The sequence below is a fragment of the Nelusetta ayraudi genome, unplaced genomic scaffold, assembly GCF_046127955.1.
Source record: "Nelusetta ayraudi isolate G7.1 ecotype Tasmania unplaced genomic scaffold, CSIRO-AGI_Nayr_v1 ptg000140l, whole genome shotgun sequence".
Classification (NCBI taxonomy): domain Eukaryota; kingdom Metazoa; phylum Chordata; class Actinopteri; order Tetraodontiformes; family Monacanthidae; genus Nelusetta; species Nelusetta ayraudi.
Window position 1 is genome coordinate 332,805 of NW_027466190.1, and position 14,015 is coordinate 346,819.

Sequence of the window (14,015 nt, forward strand, 5' to 3'; positions counted from 1 at the left end):
CGTGATCCCGTACGTTTGTATTGACATATTTAGGTTTTGTGCAATTCATTCTCGGGGTCATGGAAACGCAGCTTGGGTTTGCTGTGCAGCGCTCGAAGACTCAGACTGGATCTTCTTCCACTGCGACCATCACCTCTGCTGTGTCCAGAAGTGGAAGGAGCTGCTGGGGTGAATGTGTGAGGCTGAAGGGGTGAAGGGCCGGCTGGATTCCCTCTCGTCTAAACTGGACTGAGTGCGAGAGAAAAAATGCTGGACATGCAGTGAAGAAAGACTCAGCGGCCCGACTCTCATTTCCTGGAGGGAGGAAGAGAGGGAGGAGGTGAGGAGGTGGAGGAGGATGGGGGGTGTCCCTGGAGGCCGAGCAGCTGATAGAAAAATGTCAACTGGACTCTCAGCGTTGGCATGGCGACGTCCAGGGGGATTGTGGGAGGAGTACAAGGCCCCGTTAAACTCTTCAATATTTAATATTTCTACACCCTTTAATCTGTTTTGTCTTTGTCCTGACCACTTCTGTCTGCTTCATCGTGTTCCGATGCTCTAAACATTGATAACTGATCAGATTGAGGTGATAAAATAATGCACATGCAAAATGATAATGATTTTCAAAAGAGTAATGCAACAGATTTATCACATGTAAGTTACTTTTACTCAATTAAGTCTTTTACGTACATATCTGTTGCGTGTTTCTATTGTTCCATATGGATTCAGAGATAAGAGGGCGGACAGACCGATAGCAACCTCGAACAATGGGACTATCAAACCTTTGTGCAATAACGCCCTCTGCTGGTCAGCTCATCCCAATATACATGTCGGCGGCTGCAGTGTGTGACCTCACGTCACTGTCGAACCGATAAATGCCAGGGGAAAAACTGTTTGCAGTTGTGGGCAAACTCCAAACATCACCACACAACAATTGAAAAATACATAAAATATCTATCATAACGATATAATCCTCGACAAATCACTGCAGAAGGTTTTAATCCAGAGAAGAGGAACAATTTATGAAGACCCCGAGGCAGCGCTAATGCGGAGTCAACCAGCAGGTGGCAGCAGAGGCACACTGATCGCAGCTACTGTCACCTGACAAAGGATTTTCCTCCCAAATGCAACAGATTTTTATTTTATTTTATTTTATTTTATTTTTTTTCATGCAGTTTAGAGAGAAAGGAACTCAAGCCTAAACAGAGCAGTTGAGGTGCCGTGTTTCCTGTTTCCTACAGTGGGTGGCGGTGTGACTGTTCAGACACCTTCTCAGCTGCTCCACGAGGAGTCACATCATGAGAAAAGCCAAGTTTATCCTGAAATCACGGCGGGACTGATTAGAGATGAGAGGACGGCACGCTGAGTGCACTCGTCTGATCAACCAAAAGGATGGGGGGGGGGGGGGGGGGTGTCAAGACCGCGAGGTCAGTACAGTGGTGATCAGGTGGAATGAAGGGGGGGGGGGGGGGGCACAACGCCCCCCCGCGGCGATCAAAGACACTGGCGGGCAAGCCACGCCCCCTTCATCCCTCTCTTCCTGTGCAGACCTTTAAGGAGGGGCAAACTCACTGACCCTGCAAGCAGGGGGGGGGGGAAGATTGAGGGTGGGGAGGAGACCCTGCGAGCGAGTGGATGGGCCGAGGGGTGGGCCGCCACCAGAACAGAGAGATTACACCCTGAGAGTCAGATTAGCCTCCGGGATTTCTGTTTCGGAGAATTACGGCTCGTTTCACGTCCTTGGAGCGCGACTGGCCTGCTGCTCACAGGAAACAGAAGGCATCATGGGATGTGGTGGTGGTGGTGGTGCGGGTGGTGGGGGGGGGGTTAGGCAGCGACACACTGGCAGCACGTGGTTGTCAAAGGTTTCTCCAAGCCAAATAATCCCACTTCAGGGTGATGCAGCTGGACAGAGGAGCGTTGTGAAAATCTGACTTCCAAATTGTAATGGAATGCACCCCAATTCCTCAGGCGACAGGGCCTAGGTCAGGCATGGGCAAACTATGGCCCGGGGACCATATGCGGCCCGTTCAACTTTTCTCATCTGGGCTGCTAAACTTGAAGAAATTATATTGTTAGTCAGTAAGTAATAAAATAGCTGGATTTCATTCACTTTTCTGTATTTTCAGAGTCATTTCAATAAAGAGCTGCACACTGTGGGGCACGGATTCTGTTGGAACTTTGCTTTGGTTCTTTTTCATTGACATTAAAGCAACATGTTTTCTACATATCCCATGATAGATTTTTTTTTTCTCCCTCCTAAGACCTTCTAAGAATGTGACAGAGGGGCTCTGGCCCATTTTAGAACCCATTGTGGCGCCACCAGTCAAAACGTTTTCCCCACCCCTGACCTCGGTGGAACCAAAGAGGGCGGGGCCAACAACCCAGGTGTGGCAGAGGGGGGAAAAAAACCCGACAGGAAGTGTAAAAAGAAGACCAAAGCGGAAGACACGGAAGTGTTGAAACGATGACACAATGACGTCACAACAAGGCAACATTTCCAGCAGACAAAGTGAAAATGTTTGAGTCACACGAGCTTTCCACCTCGCCAAGTGCCGTTGGGTGAAATTCCTCCACACTTCACACACCGTAATGAGTCGCTCGGGGCCTTTGTGTGGGTCCGGCCATTCATAAATCCGTCCGCGGCCGCCATAATCGGAGCTTTGTGTGCCGGCGCAACACAATGGACTTACTCCAGTGGGAAATGGACAACAGTGCCTCGTTTCTGGGTGAAATTTTAATTGGGAGACGAGACTCGGTCGCTGTGTCGCCGCTTGGCCTCCTTCCGACCGGTCCCGAGTGCACACACACACACACTCACACACACAGGAAGCACAGAGGTGTATCGAGTGTTTCGTTCCCAGTGGTCGTCGCTTGATCACTGAGTCTTAGGTTTTCTTCCTGTTTTCTGCTTTTCAACATTCACACACAAAACCTTTTTTGCAACTTGCTGCTCATCAAGTTTTCACGAAAGAGGATCAGGGCCACAAGAAGAGCAAACAATATTACGGGAAGGAGATTTCTATTGAAGTTTTCATTGCGAGTTTTAAGTTGAAATCTTGTGAATAAAGTCGAAATTTTGTGAATAAAGTAGAAATTTCCTGAATAAAGTCGAAATTTCCTGAATAAAGTAGAAATTTCCTGAATAAAGTCTATGCAAATAAAGTGTAAATTGGCGAGTCGACTGGATGGATGGTGGTTGAACCCAGTTGCCTACAGCTAAAAGTAAACTGCAGTAAACGGGTGCATCCTACCATCAGCCACTAGACTTGTGCGCAGAGCCTTTCCGCTTTATTCTCACCATTTTGACTTACTTCACGTTGACATTCATTGGAAAATTTCAAATTTGTTCACAAAATTTTGTCTTTTCTACACCTATCTTTATTCTCGAAATTTCGACTTTAATCTCAAAATTTCAACTTTATTCTCTAATTGGAATCTGTCTTTCTCTTATGGCCTAAATCCTCTTCCACAAGTTTTTCACTGAATTTTAGCCAACATGTCATCCGCAAATTGAGTGCAAAAAGGCCACCACACAAGCTTCTGGGGTGTTCACCAGTGCTCCTTATCAGAATCATTCATGGAAACAACACTGGAGTTTCGAGTTATTTCCGTTGTAATAAAACAAAAGAAAAGTTCTTCAGTGCAGGAGAACTCAAAGACAGACAGACGGACGGACGGACGGACGGACGGGGAAAAAAAAAAAACTGTTGCATGGATGCAACTTCAAAAACACAAATGGCGGCTTTGCTGTTGATGTCTTGGGGTTGCTTTTCTTTTGAAGAGCAATAAAATGCCCTTTTTCTTGACTTTTTTGCGGGGGTCTTTATTATAATTTAAAGTGGGCCTAGAGGAGGGAGGAGGTGCCGGTTGCATGGATACTGGCCCCCGTCTTGCGCCGGCCCGCGATAAAGGGGTGAAGTAATGTGCTGCGCGGCGTCTGATTGGCTGCCGGGGGAACGGCCTATGGTGGGCTCATACAGGAGCGGTCCGGGCTGCAAGAGGCTTAGAGGCAAACTGCGTTCTGAGGCTGGACCCCCTCTGGTGGGTGGGTGGGTACACACACACACACACACACACACACACACACACACACACACACACACAGCAGCAGCTTGTCGTGGTGATGAAGGGGTCCATTCATGGCTGCTGACAAATTACTGCTGAAGCATGAGACTAAAGAGACCCCCCCTCCCCTACACACACACACACACACACACACACACAAACCCCCCACCCCTGAGTCTCTGTGTCTCCGTCTCCATTATGGACCCTGAGAGACGCGGCGGTGGGAGAACATCGCACACAGCGGCAGAGTTATGAAAGGGCCCTTATGTCTCGCACAACAATACAAATCGCATTTTACACACGGAGGAAAGTTGCGTTGCCCGCAACATTTTAGCTCTCGTATAATCAACGGGGAAAAAAAAAAATATGTCTAGATTACGTTTTTTGGGCGCCTTGGTGACTTCTTGCCAACATTTCCAACATACAAAGACAACAGATTACTGCCGTCCCCCCCCCCCTCCACCCACTAGATCTTTTAATGAGATCAGCTGTGATTATGCTAAATACACACAATGCAGGCAAGAAGCCTTTAACTGCATCGTGCAGAAAGAAAAAAAAAATGTTGAGTGGTTCAGGTTCTGAGATGAAATAGTACTTTGAAAATGAATTAAGTCAATGTTTTGTTTATTAAGAAGGGAAAAATAAATAAGCCGTCTCTGAAAATGTTGCGTAACGTGTGCAGAGCTTTAGGCTCAAAAGGCGACGACTCAGCAGGGAAAAAAAAAAAAAAAAAGAGGCACTAATCACTTTGAGTCCAGGCCCGGCCGAACAAAGGCCGTTTTACAGCGGAGGATTAGTCCCGGCTCGGGACGGGGGTCACCTGTGGTCGCCCCGGAACCGCAGCGGCCAGAGATGCTTCGCAGGCCGTAAAGGATGCAAGAAAAGCCCAAATCAAAGGGCGAGCTCGGCCGCAGCCTGTTGCTGCTGAACACCAGCAGAGACACACGAGCTGCGTTTCCGTGACAAAGTACAATTGCTATTTGCAGGCGTTTCCATTGAATGATGTGACGCGCAGAAGTCGTAATTCTGGTAAAAGTCTCCTCTTTGATGAAAATATTCCGTCTCCTCCTCCGTCCAATCGTCACGCGGCATTCTCACTGGTCAGTGAACTGGTCACGTGACCCCGTACGTCACACCCGCTGACGTGTAAGTGCCCAAAATGTGTTTCCATGACACTTTAGCGATACACCTCAAAATGGATACGTGTGAAAAAACCACCTCATGAGAGCGTCGAAACCTTTCAGCCACGTCTGAGAGGTTTTTCCCAGTTTAGCTGTTTCATCACCAGTTTTTCATTGACCATATTTAGGTTTTGCTCAATTCTAGGGGTCGTGGAAACGAAGCTGGTGATGAATGAAATCCAGCAAGTCTCACCAGATTTTCAAGTTTTTCAAAGTTCAGGGAGAGCAGAGTTTAATAACGGTTGAAGATGCTGTTTTTAGTGATTGGAAGAGCTGTAGGACACACACACACACACACACGCGCACGCGCACACACACACACACACACACACACACACACACAGATTCCTGCTCCCCAGGAGAGGCCAGTTGGATGGTTGCACTGTCCTGACAGTAATCCTCAGATTAAGTAGTCGTGAGGCCTCCACCAGTCAGACAACAGTCAGTCACACAGACAGACAGACAGACAGACAGACAGACAGACAGGCAGACAGACAGGCAGAGTCTCCTCCTCCACATGGACCCTGCAGCAGAACCCTCCCCTCCATATTTTGGGCTACCTTTTCGGGCCCACAGCGACTAAAGCTGAATATTTCTTTGTCCCTCCTGGCGCTGCACCGCATCTGAAAGATGTTTCTGCGACTAATCGTCACCAGCGACGCGTCTCAAGTCCTGGTGGATGTGAGCAGCAGCGGCGGCGGCGGCGGCAGCAGCCAGCGGTGACCTCAGACTGGCGGACCAACCGTTACGATGGCGATGGACTTCTCTGCATCGCCACGCTCGCCTCGGACTCCGTCTCCATGGCGACGCTCTGTTAGGCAGCCGGGAGGGTTGGGGGGTGGGGGGGTGGGGGGGTTGGGAGGAGTAGGCGAGGGGGGAGGGGGCGTGAGGAGGGGCATTAGGGTGAAGGGAGAGAGAGAGAGAGAGAGAGACGCACACACACACAATGCGCTCTCAAGTTTTTCAATTCAAAGTTTGAAAGAGAAAAAAAACATTAGAGTCTCTTCTCTCTCGGGGGCCACAATACTTTTAAAAAGAGGCGGAGTTTCAGCGTCTTCACCCTCCTGAACTCTCCCCGAGGCTCCGGTCGAGAGCCTTCTATCAAAGACGACATTTTCAAACTGCTTTATTTCCCCCTAAGAGGACTTTTGGCAGTCTGGCGTGTGGAAACTAAAACCAAAACTGAAAAAGCTGCATCCCTTTATTTTTGTTTTTTGCTTTTGTTTTGTGGAGCGGAGAGTCGCTCACCGTGGGAGAAGAAGTGTGAGGTCTGAATGATTGAGGAGGCGGCAGGAGGACTTACTGGAACAGGCGGTTGCATAAGACTTGTGGGTGTGGGAGGGGGTGAGGTAGATGTCGAGGGGGGGTGGGGGGGTCGGGTGAGGTCATAGTCCACCGCCCCGGCAGCCATGTTTTCTTCACAGCCGTGCAGTTTTTAAGTCAGTTTCATTACAAACTTTGTGGAAAAAAATAAAATTACAACAGAGGAAAATTCTGCAACCTTTAATTTCTCATAAAAAATTATCCCGGCGCCCTCCTTGGACAAAAAGCAGTACTAACACCTGCGCAACGACATGGGAAAATGTTCGCAACGACGACATGAAGTTGCCGAAGCACATTAAAGTTTTGCGTCTGCTGTAAAAAAAAAAAAAAAAAAAAAAAAAAAAAAAAAACGTCTGCAGGACAGAAAATAAGTTGCGTAAAAAGACTCTCTGGTCCTGCTTCTTTGCACCCGGTGAGGTCAGCGCACACTGCACAGCAGCAGGCTGCAGTCAGTCTGATGTGTGCAAAGATTGAGGCCCGATTACGGCCCCAAATAGGAACGAGATAAACACAGCAGTTTCGGAATGACGTGAAAGTTCCTCGTTTCTGCTTTGAAACGACCTCACGGTTGCAAACCACAGAGTCAAGTCGCACATTTGGCTTCGCTTAGATCATCGCAGATTAGCTTCAATCCGGTAACGGCCGACTGTGGAGCTCCATCCAGCTGAATGCTAGCGGCGCTCCTTCAACTCAAACGTCTGCACCGCGCTGAAAAGTGCGGAAGCGCATTGGAGTCACTGGACTGAAAAAAATAAAATAAAATAGGCACCTTGATCTCGTAATTCCGAGAAAAGATCTCGTAATTCCGAGATAAAATAAAGAAAAAGGAAACGTCTGTAAATCATTTCTAATCAGTGGCCAACGATGGCGCTATCACAGTTAACCTGCTATTACTACCATCTGGGTTTGAGACACTGGGAAATACTTTCCTAAAACTGAGGACGGTATTAATGTTAGTATGTCGACACTGCGCAGGCACAGAGGCACACTGCGAGATCCTGATCTCAGAATTACAAGATTACGAGATAAGGTGCATTCATTTTTTTTAACTACCGAATGCAATTCAGTCTGTTGAAAAGGGAGAAATTCTCTGAATAAAATTCCATCTGTAAAAGGGAAAATCCTTGCAAGAGGCTGTAAACAGAGGGCTAAATTATTTTTTCTTTTATTTTTAGATTTATTCTGTCAGGCTGCTTCACTGGCGTCTTGGATTTAAAAAAAATTAAATAAAAATAGAGATCAGAATATGAGAATTACGTAGGACTTTATTTATTGTTGTTCAAAGACGTCATTATCAAAAATAAATGTCTACATTTGTTTCATTTCAAAATCAAATTTGCCCTTCATTGAACAACCCCACTGTGTGCAATCAAAAAAATATCTGACACCAGAAAGTATCTTTTTAAAAAGTGATGGGACATGGAAAATAGCAGCAGCAGCAGCAGCAGCAGCAGCAGCAGCAGCAGCAGCGTACAGCGTTCAGTTCTCCAGCAAAGGAAGACAAAAAAAAACTACAAAACCAAACTGAGGTCAAAGGTTCATTCCGGCCACCACTTCCCTCCGGCGGCGATGCACTTGGAGTAGGACGGCTGGTCCAGGTAGAGGACGGCACACACCTGGTCCACCTTGCAGTCGTCCTTGCAGACGATGCTGCGGTCGTAGCCGACCATGAAGTGGCTGAAGTAGCGAGCGAAGCTGCCGGAGCTCGGCTTCTGGAAGCTGCGTCCCAGCTGCAGCAGGCTGGCCGGCCGCAGGTCAGCCAGTCCGAAGGCCTTCGACATGGTGTATTCCAGCCTCCAGTCGGACCTTTGTTCCCGGTTGGCTTCCGTCAGATTCAAGTAGTACTGCCAGATGTCCTTCACAGAGGGGAGGGAGAAAAACAGCCTTTGAGGTCCGCTCAAAGCCAACAGGCTGCGTTTTGTCCGCTGACTGACGCCGTGATTAATCACCGAGGAAAAGGGGAGGCTTTGATTCGCATCTTTGATCGGCGGCACTGAAAAGGGACGGCGGGCCACTTTCAGTCGACGGCGCTGCTCGTTTTCGGCTGGTTTTTGTCGTCTTGAGAAAATGTTTTGAACCGGGACCTGAGGGCTCTTTCACGGAGCCGCTTGATGCAGAGGCTCCAAAGAAATAGAAACTTTTCCAAGTTGAAAATGATCAAATGCAAAGTGGCTTCCTTCATCAGGCCGTGTCCTTGAAAGACACAATTAGACTCGTTCTTTTTTTTAAATCAAGTTTCCCATGATAGAAAATTCATGCGATAAGAGGAAGTTGTAAAACACTGAACCAAGTCATGAAATCACCTTTTAACTTGACACCCAGAAACAATCCATGTCAAAGTCGCGAGATTAAGTTCTAACTTTTAGAGTGAAGACAGAAACAACTTTAATGATGGATTGATGCTAAACTGCAAATCCTTTGAAATAATGAAGACATTTTTTGGGGGCATTATTTCAAATCTTTTTTTTTTTTTTTTTTTTTTTAAGCCTGAACTTCTTTCCAGCCTTACCAGCACGCTGAAGTCGCTGGTGTCGTACAGGTACATGCGGTACGCCGGGTTGTTGGAATACGGCTCCAGGACCGACTTGATGGGCGTCACCGCCGGAGACACAAACAGAGAATTGACGGGTTTGCCTTGCAGAACAGAAAAAAAAAATAAAATAAAGTCAGGAGGAAAATTAACAAAAACCAAAAAGGTCGAAAATGCTGCGGTGTTTTTCAACCTTGCTCATCCAGCAGCACCATGACGCTGTCGCGGTGGGTGTGGCCGTAGAAATGTCCGGCGATGACGTGGCTGTACTTCCTGCAGATGGCCACTAGTCTCTGGTTGTGCTGCTCCCTGATGGCGGTGACGTCCCTGGCGAAGGGCAGGTAGCCCACTGGCACGTGGGCGATGATGTAGACCTGCGGTGGGCAGACAGAGGAAGCAGCAACAGTAGCTGGGTTACGACCAAGCGCTGCAAAAACCACGAGCGCGGTGCCGTGGTACCGTGGTACCGTGGTACCGGACCTTCTCCTTGTTCTTGGCCGACTCCTCCAGGGTGTCCTGCAGCCACTGGAACTGCTCGGCTGGGTCGGTCAGGTTGCGGGTGGCTTTGTCGGGGCTGTAGTAGAGGATGGTGTTGAGGCTGACCAGGCGCAGGCCAGGCTTCACCCGCTGGGAGTAGTAGCCTCCTGCAGAAACAGCACGCTGGGTGAGTGCACGAGGAGGAGGAGGAGGCCGGGAGGTCTGGGGCGGCGTCCCGCACCTCCTCACCTCTAGAGAGCGTGCCCAGAGCCTCCCGCTGCAGCCACGGCTTCCACAGCCGGGCGGCGGCCTGGTAGATGGCGTTGGTCGACGTCGGCATCTGGTCCTGGAGACGTGAAACGGATGTTAGAGGCGTCACCCTTCAACCTGGGTTCAGTTCTTTAGTGTTTCATCTCAAGCTTTAGACAACATTGTTTTGTTTTTTTGTTTTTTTAAATGAAATTTCCCCCTTCATCACCAACCTCCCCAGTGCTGTGTGCAAGATCTTTGATCACCTGAGGCCAGTAGTCGTGGTTCCCCAGAGCCGGAAACACGGTCAGGTTGGGGAAGTGCTGCCTGATGGTCTGGGTCATGTTAGTCAGCACGTCAATCACCATCTGTGTGGAGAGCTCGCCTGGAGGGACGTGCGGTGGACTGTCGCTGCAGCAGAGAAAAAGGACTTTCAAATCAGTTCTGCCGTAAACTCTTCAGAACTGTTCAAAACGATGCCTTAGCTTGCAGTGGACTTCGCCTTGGAGGTAAATTTGGGTCATCGTCATTGCCAGAGCACTGCGTTAAAAGATGCAAACAACAACCTGCAGCAAGAGGAGTCTGTAGCGAGTTTAAGAAAAACATCAATTGTTGGGGAGCTCAGCGGAGAAACAGGTTGTGCTGCCAGTTGGCACACGCTCGCAAAATGCAGGTCAGTTGTTGCGAGAGATTCCAGGTAGGAGGAAGTCAACACTTCCTCATTCACTGCGCTCGAAAACCTCGCCGCGGCTTAGGTGAAGTGACATGAAACCATATAAAGGTCACAGTGGCTGCAGCAGCAGGAAGAGAAACTATTCAAAGGCCACAGGCCACACTGTCACAAACAACAACACCTTAACGCAACACACAGGCGGACTGGAAGTCTAAAAAAAAATTAAAAAAAGGGTTAGCTCAGTCCAGAAGGAGCCCGTCCCCAACTGACCCGGTCCAGATGACAAAGTCCTGCGGTGCCGTGTGGTTGGCCATGTGTCTGAACGCCGACTGGATGAGTCTGTACGGCGAGTCGCACAGGAAGTCCCCAAACATGCCGGCTTGAGTGACGGGAACTCCTTTGGAGGAGAAGCAGACCTTGGTGGGGTCTGGGGACTGGTGGTAGGTGGGGTCCAGGTGGAGGTCTGTGATGTGCCAGAACCTGGCTGGAGACACCAACACATGTGTACATGTTGTGAAGGATTGTGTTGAAAGGGGTTAACGCAACTGCACACTGTCCTTTGTTTTACCTTCTCTTTTGATTGTTTTCTCTGGTGGAAAAAAAAAAAAGAGGCCATCCTAACAATTGGTTTTGTCCTTTTCTGACCTGATAATCTGCTCAACTATAGCCAGTACCGTGCGATTTAATCTCTTTGGTAAATATTCAGTTTACAATTGTGGTTTTCAGGCAGGTTTTTTTTTTTTTTCGCCCCAAGAAGATGTTTGAACCCTGAACTCCGCCTGGAAAATGTCAATTTATAAAATGTTCTATAATTTTCAACGAAACAACTGACTTTGGAAGCTGAGCTGATCAGGTCAACCAACTATTAGTGTCTTCCGGTAATTTCGGCTGCACTGGCTTCCACCTAGCAGCAGTAATACAACTATAAAAGGGAAACACTATTGAAAATTATAAAGCAAACAAACTATAGGAGTTTTTTTTTTTTTTTTTTTTTTTTTTAAATACTCTGAAGGTTTTTTGGACAGTATCACTATAGTTCCAACCATTACACCAACAACTCAACACGGCAAACCGCAGAGGACGAGGACACCGTCCAGAGTCAACACAGGACACCGGGACTCTCGTCTCACCTGTAGGCGGCACGGAGTCGCTTCTGGTCGGCGCCGCTTCGAGCGGAAGAGCGCTGAAGAGCAGCAGCAGCAGCAAGGGACAGACACGAGCCGCCATGGTGCGAAACACAGTGGAAATCCACGACGGACCGGGCGACGCCATGACCGGGTCACTCTCCCCCGGCATAAACAAGAAGTAACGTGATCAACAGGTCACGTGACACGCAGTGATTGGGGCGAGCAGAGCGTTCGCTTCTAGTTCCAGGGGCGTTCATGGAAATTTATTAAGCATCCAGCCCCCCATTTACCCCCCCCCCCCCCCCCACCCCCCCCATAAAGAAACAAAATCCCGGCAATGTGATTTCTGCTTTAGATTGTAAAAATGCCAAAAACAAAACAAGATTGAAAAACTTAGCAACATTAATCTAACACACTTTGTAAAAAAATGAGGAAAAGACAAGTTTGTTTTTTCTCTGTTTTTCTTTTATTCATGTTTTGTTACACAATGGGCTGCAAACAGCGTCCATCCACCATGACAGTTGTGTCTTCATATAAAAAAAAAATTGTTCTTTTGAATTTCTTCTTCTTCTTTTATTTTATTTTATTTTTTACAAAACATGTGCAGCCCCTCGGGCCGCGTACACATGGAGGAATGTTGATGGAGTGCAAAGAGAAGCATACGGTCAGCAACAATTAGGAAATCAACACTTCTCGGGCCAGACTGGGACGCCGACGTGCGGCACTCTCACGCCTTCTCGTAGGTGCGCGCGGCGTGGATGTCTTCAAAGGTCAGATTCTGCCGGGCGGAGAGACAGCGGTTACCATGACAGAGAAATCACACCCTACCAAACATCCTACAGGCAAACCAGGGGGCAACACTGCTCAGCTCTCTGGTTGTTTGCGCAAAGCAAAAGAACCCGGGGGAAAAAAGATGGGTTTTTTTGTCTGATAGTTTGAGACTTTGGTTGAAACCCCCCAGATTTCGAGCCTCTACTCCACCTCGAGCATCTCACAAATCAGGATCTCACCAAAGTGTGAGAAAGCTTGAGTTGCGCTGGATGATTTTTTTTTTTTTTTTTTCCATCCCAAAATTCAAATTCCATCCAAAAGTCTTACCATGACCATTTTGCCGTCCTTGAGCTCGCGGACGAACTTGGTCTCCTTGCCGTCCCACTTCTGGACGTGGACCAGCTTGTCACCCTCCATGCTGACGGTGGACTGAATAGAGGGGAAGACAGGAATGTGTTGACCGAGTGAGGCAGAAAATGAGAGCATTCACAGGCTGCCAAGTGGTTCAGAGTGGCTCTGAGAGAGGGCAGCCTCTTGGCAGAGGAAACGCAAATACAAAGAAAAGAAAAGAAAAGGGGGAAGCCGAGTTGGGGGTTTAATGAAATTTCTCCCACTTGTAAAAGCTTAATTCTACTTTATACTTTTTCTCTTCAACAAACTCTCACCTTGCAGTTCCGGTCATCGGCGGTGCTCTCGTCAAACTCCTCCCCCAGCTTGAAGGAGATCTCGGTGTTCTTGAAGGTGCTCTGGGTGCGGATGACCACCTTGTCGCCCTCCTGGCTGATGATGACGGTGGGCTTGGTCACGTTGCCCACCTGCCGGGTGGCGAAGCCCACGCCTGGACAGGGTGGAGACGGTGCAAAGGACGGGTCAACTCACACACAGGAGCACCAGTGCACGACGCATCTTTTAACGTTTCGAGTTCTCTTCCTTTTCTCCATCACAAACAAAGTCTGCAAACGAGAGGGGGACATGCCGACACTCACCCAGGGCTTTCATGTACTCATCGAAGTTCTCACTGTCGACCAGTTTCCAGGTGGCACAGAAGGCGTCGACCATGATGAAGGCTTTCTGGGAGGCAGGGTAACGTCCAAAATACACGGAGCTGCTGCGGCTTCTGCTGGCTTTTTGTGTCCCCACTTGAGTTATTATCCTGCTCCTTATCACGGTGGGTGCCTGTGTGGGGCGGAGCCTGGCTTCCCATTGGCTCCGGAGATTCTCCCTAGGTTTTGTCTTATTGGATATTTAAATTGGGTCATGGGCCTGGCGACCTCTTTGAGAAACAGTTTTTTTTGTTGTTGTAAAGAGAGGCTAAATTAGCCCATTTGTATGCCTGATGATGTAATTACTCACATTCACGGGTGCCTGCAGAGTTTGCTGAACTCCACCGAGCAAAAAAAAAAAAAGGGGGGGGGGGTGGCGGGGGGGCGGCAACAGGTTTAACTCACAACAACCTACTTTCTCCTAAAGGCAGCAAAGTCTGAAAACAGGTGTTTGAGACGAGATGCTGCAGTTTACAACACATCTTCTACTTGATTTCCTCGTCTTAATCCCCCTTCGCCCAGCACAGCGGTCTGGAATGTGTGTGTGTGTGTGTGCAGGGGGGGTATGTGGGTGTTGAGGTGGTGGATTGGGGT

General features: G+C 48.5%; 2 protein-coding genes across 2 annotated transcripts; both read right to left on the reverse strand.

Annotated features, from left to right (window-relative positions):
* Nucleotides 1-8,027: 8,027 nt before the first annotated feature.
* Nucleotides 8,028-11,811, reverse strand: smpdl3a (sphingomyelin phosphodiesterase acid like 3A). Its single transcript, XM_076013044.1, has 8 exons — nt 11,611-11,811; nt 10,751-10,964; nt 10,074-10,218; nt 9,808-9,904; nt 9,562-9,725; nt 9,275-9,455; nt 9,061-9,185; nt 8,028-8,407 (listed from the first exon to the last, which is right to left on the reverse strand). Exons 1-8 carry the CDS (start codon nt 11,774-11,776, stop codon nt 8,090-8,092), a joined length of 1,410 nt encoding a protein of 469 aa, XP_075869159.1. The 5' UTR covers nt 11,777-11,811; the 3' UTR covers nt 8,028-8,089.
* Nucleotides 11,812-12,050: 239 nt separating this feature from the next.
* On the reverse strand, nt 12,051-13,524 carry fabp7b (fatty acid binding protein 7, brain, b). Its single transcript, XM_076013027.1, has 4 exons — nt 13,365-13,524; nt 13,044-13,216; nt 12,706-12,807; nt 12,051-12,385 (listed from the first exon to the last, which is right to left on the reverse strand). Exons 1-4 carry the CDS (start codon nt 13,435-13,437, stop codon nt 12,335-12,337), a joined length of 399 nt encoding a protein of 132 aa, XP_075869142.1. The 5' UTR covers nt 13,438-13,524; the 3' UTR covers nt 12,051-12,334.
* Between the last annotated feature and the right edge of the window lie 491 nt (nt 13,525-14,015).

What these genes read in the sequence shown, in the direction of transcription:
- smpdl3a (XM_076013044.1), bottom strand. Translation starts at nt 11,776, where the DNA reads ATGCCGGGGGAGAGTGACCCGGTCATGGCGTCGCCCGGTCCGTCGTGG. An exon ending in TCTGGGCACGCTCTCTAGAG is followed by an intron (nt 9,726 to 9,807) that starts GTGAGGAGGTGC and finishes CTGTTTCTGCAG; the next exon opens with GAGGCTACTACTCCCAGCGG. An exon ending in CGGCCAAGAACAAGGAGAAG is followed by an intron (nt 9,456 to 9,561) that starts GTCCGGTACCAC and finishes TGCCCACCGCAG; the next exon opens with GTCTACATCATCGCCCACGT.
- fabp7b (XM_076013027.1), bottom strand. Translation starts at nt 13,437, where the DNA reads ATGGTCGACGCCTTCTGTGCCACCTGGAAACTGGTCGACAGTGAGAAC. An exon ending in CCGATGACCGGAACTGCAAG is followed by an intron (nt 12,808 to 13,043) that starts GTGAGAGTTTGT and finishes CCCTCTATTCAG; the next exon opens with TCCACCGTCAGCATGGAGGG. An exon ending in AGGACGGCAAAATGGTCATG is followed by an intron (nt 12,386 to 12,705) that starts GTAAGACTTTTG and finishes TCCGCCCGGCAG; the next exon opens with AATCTGACCTTTGAAGACAT.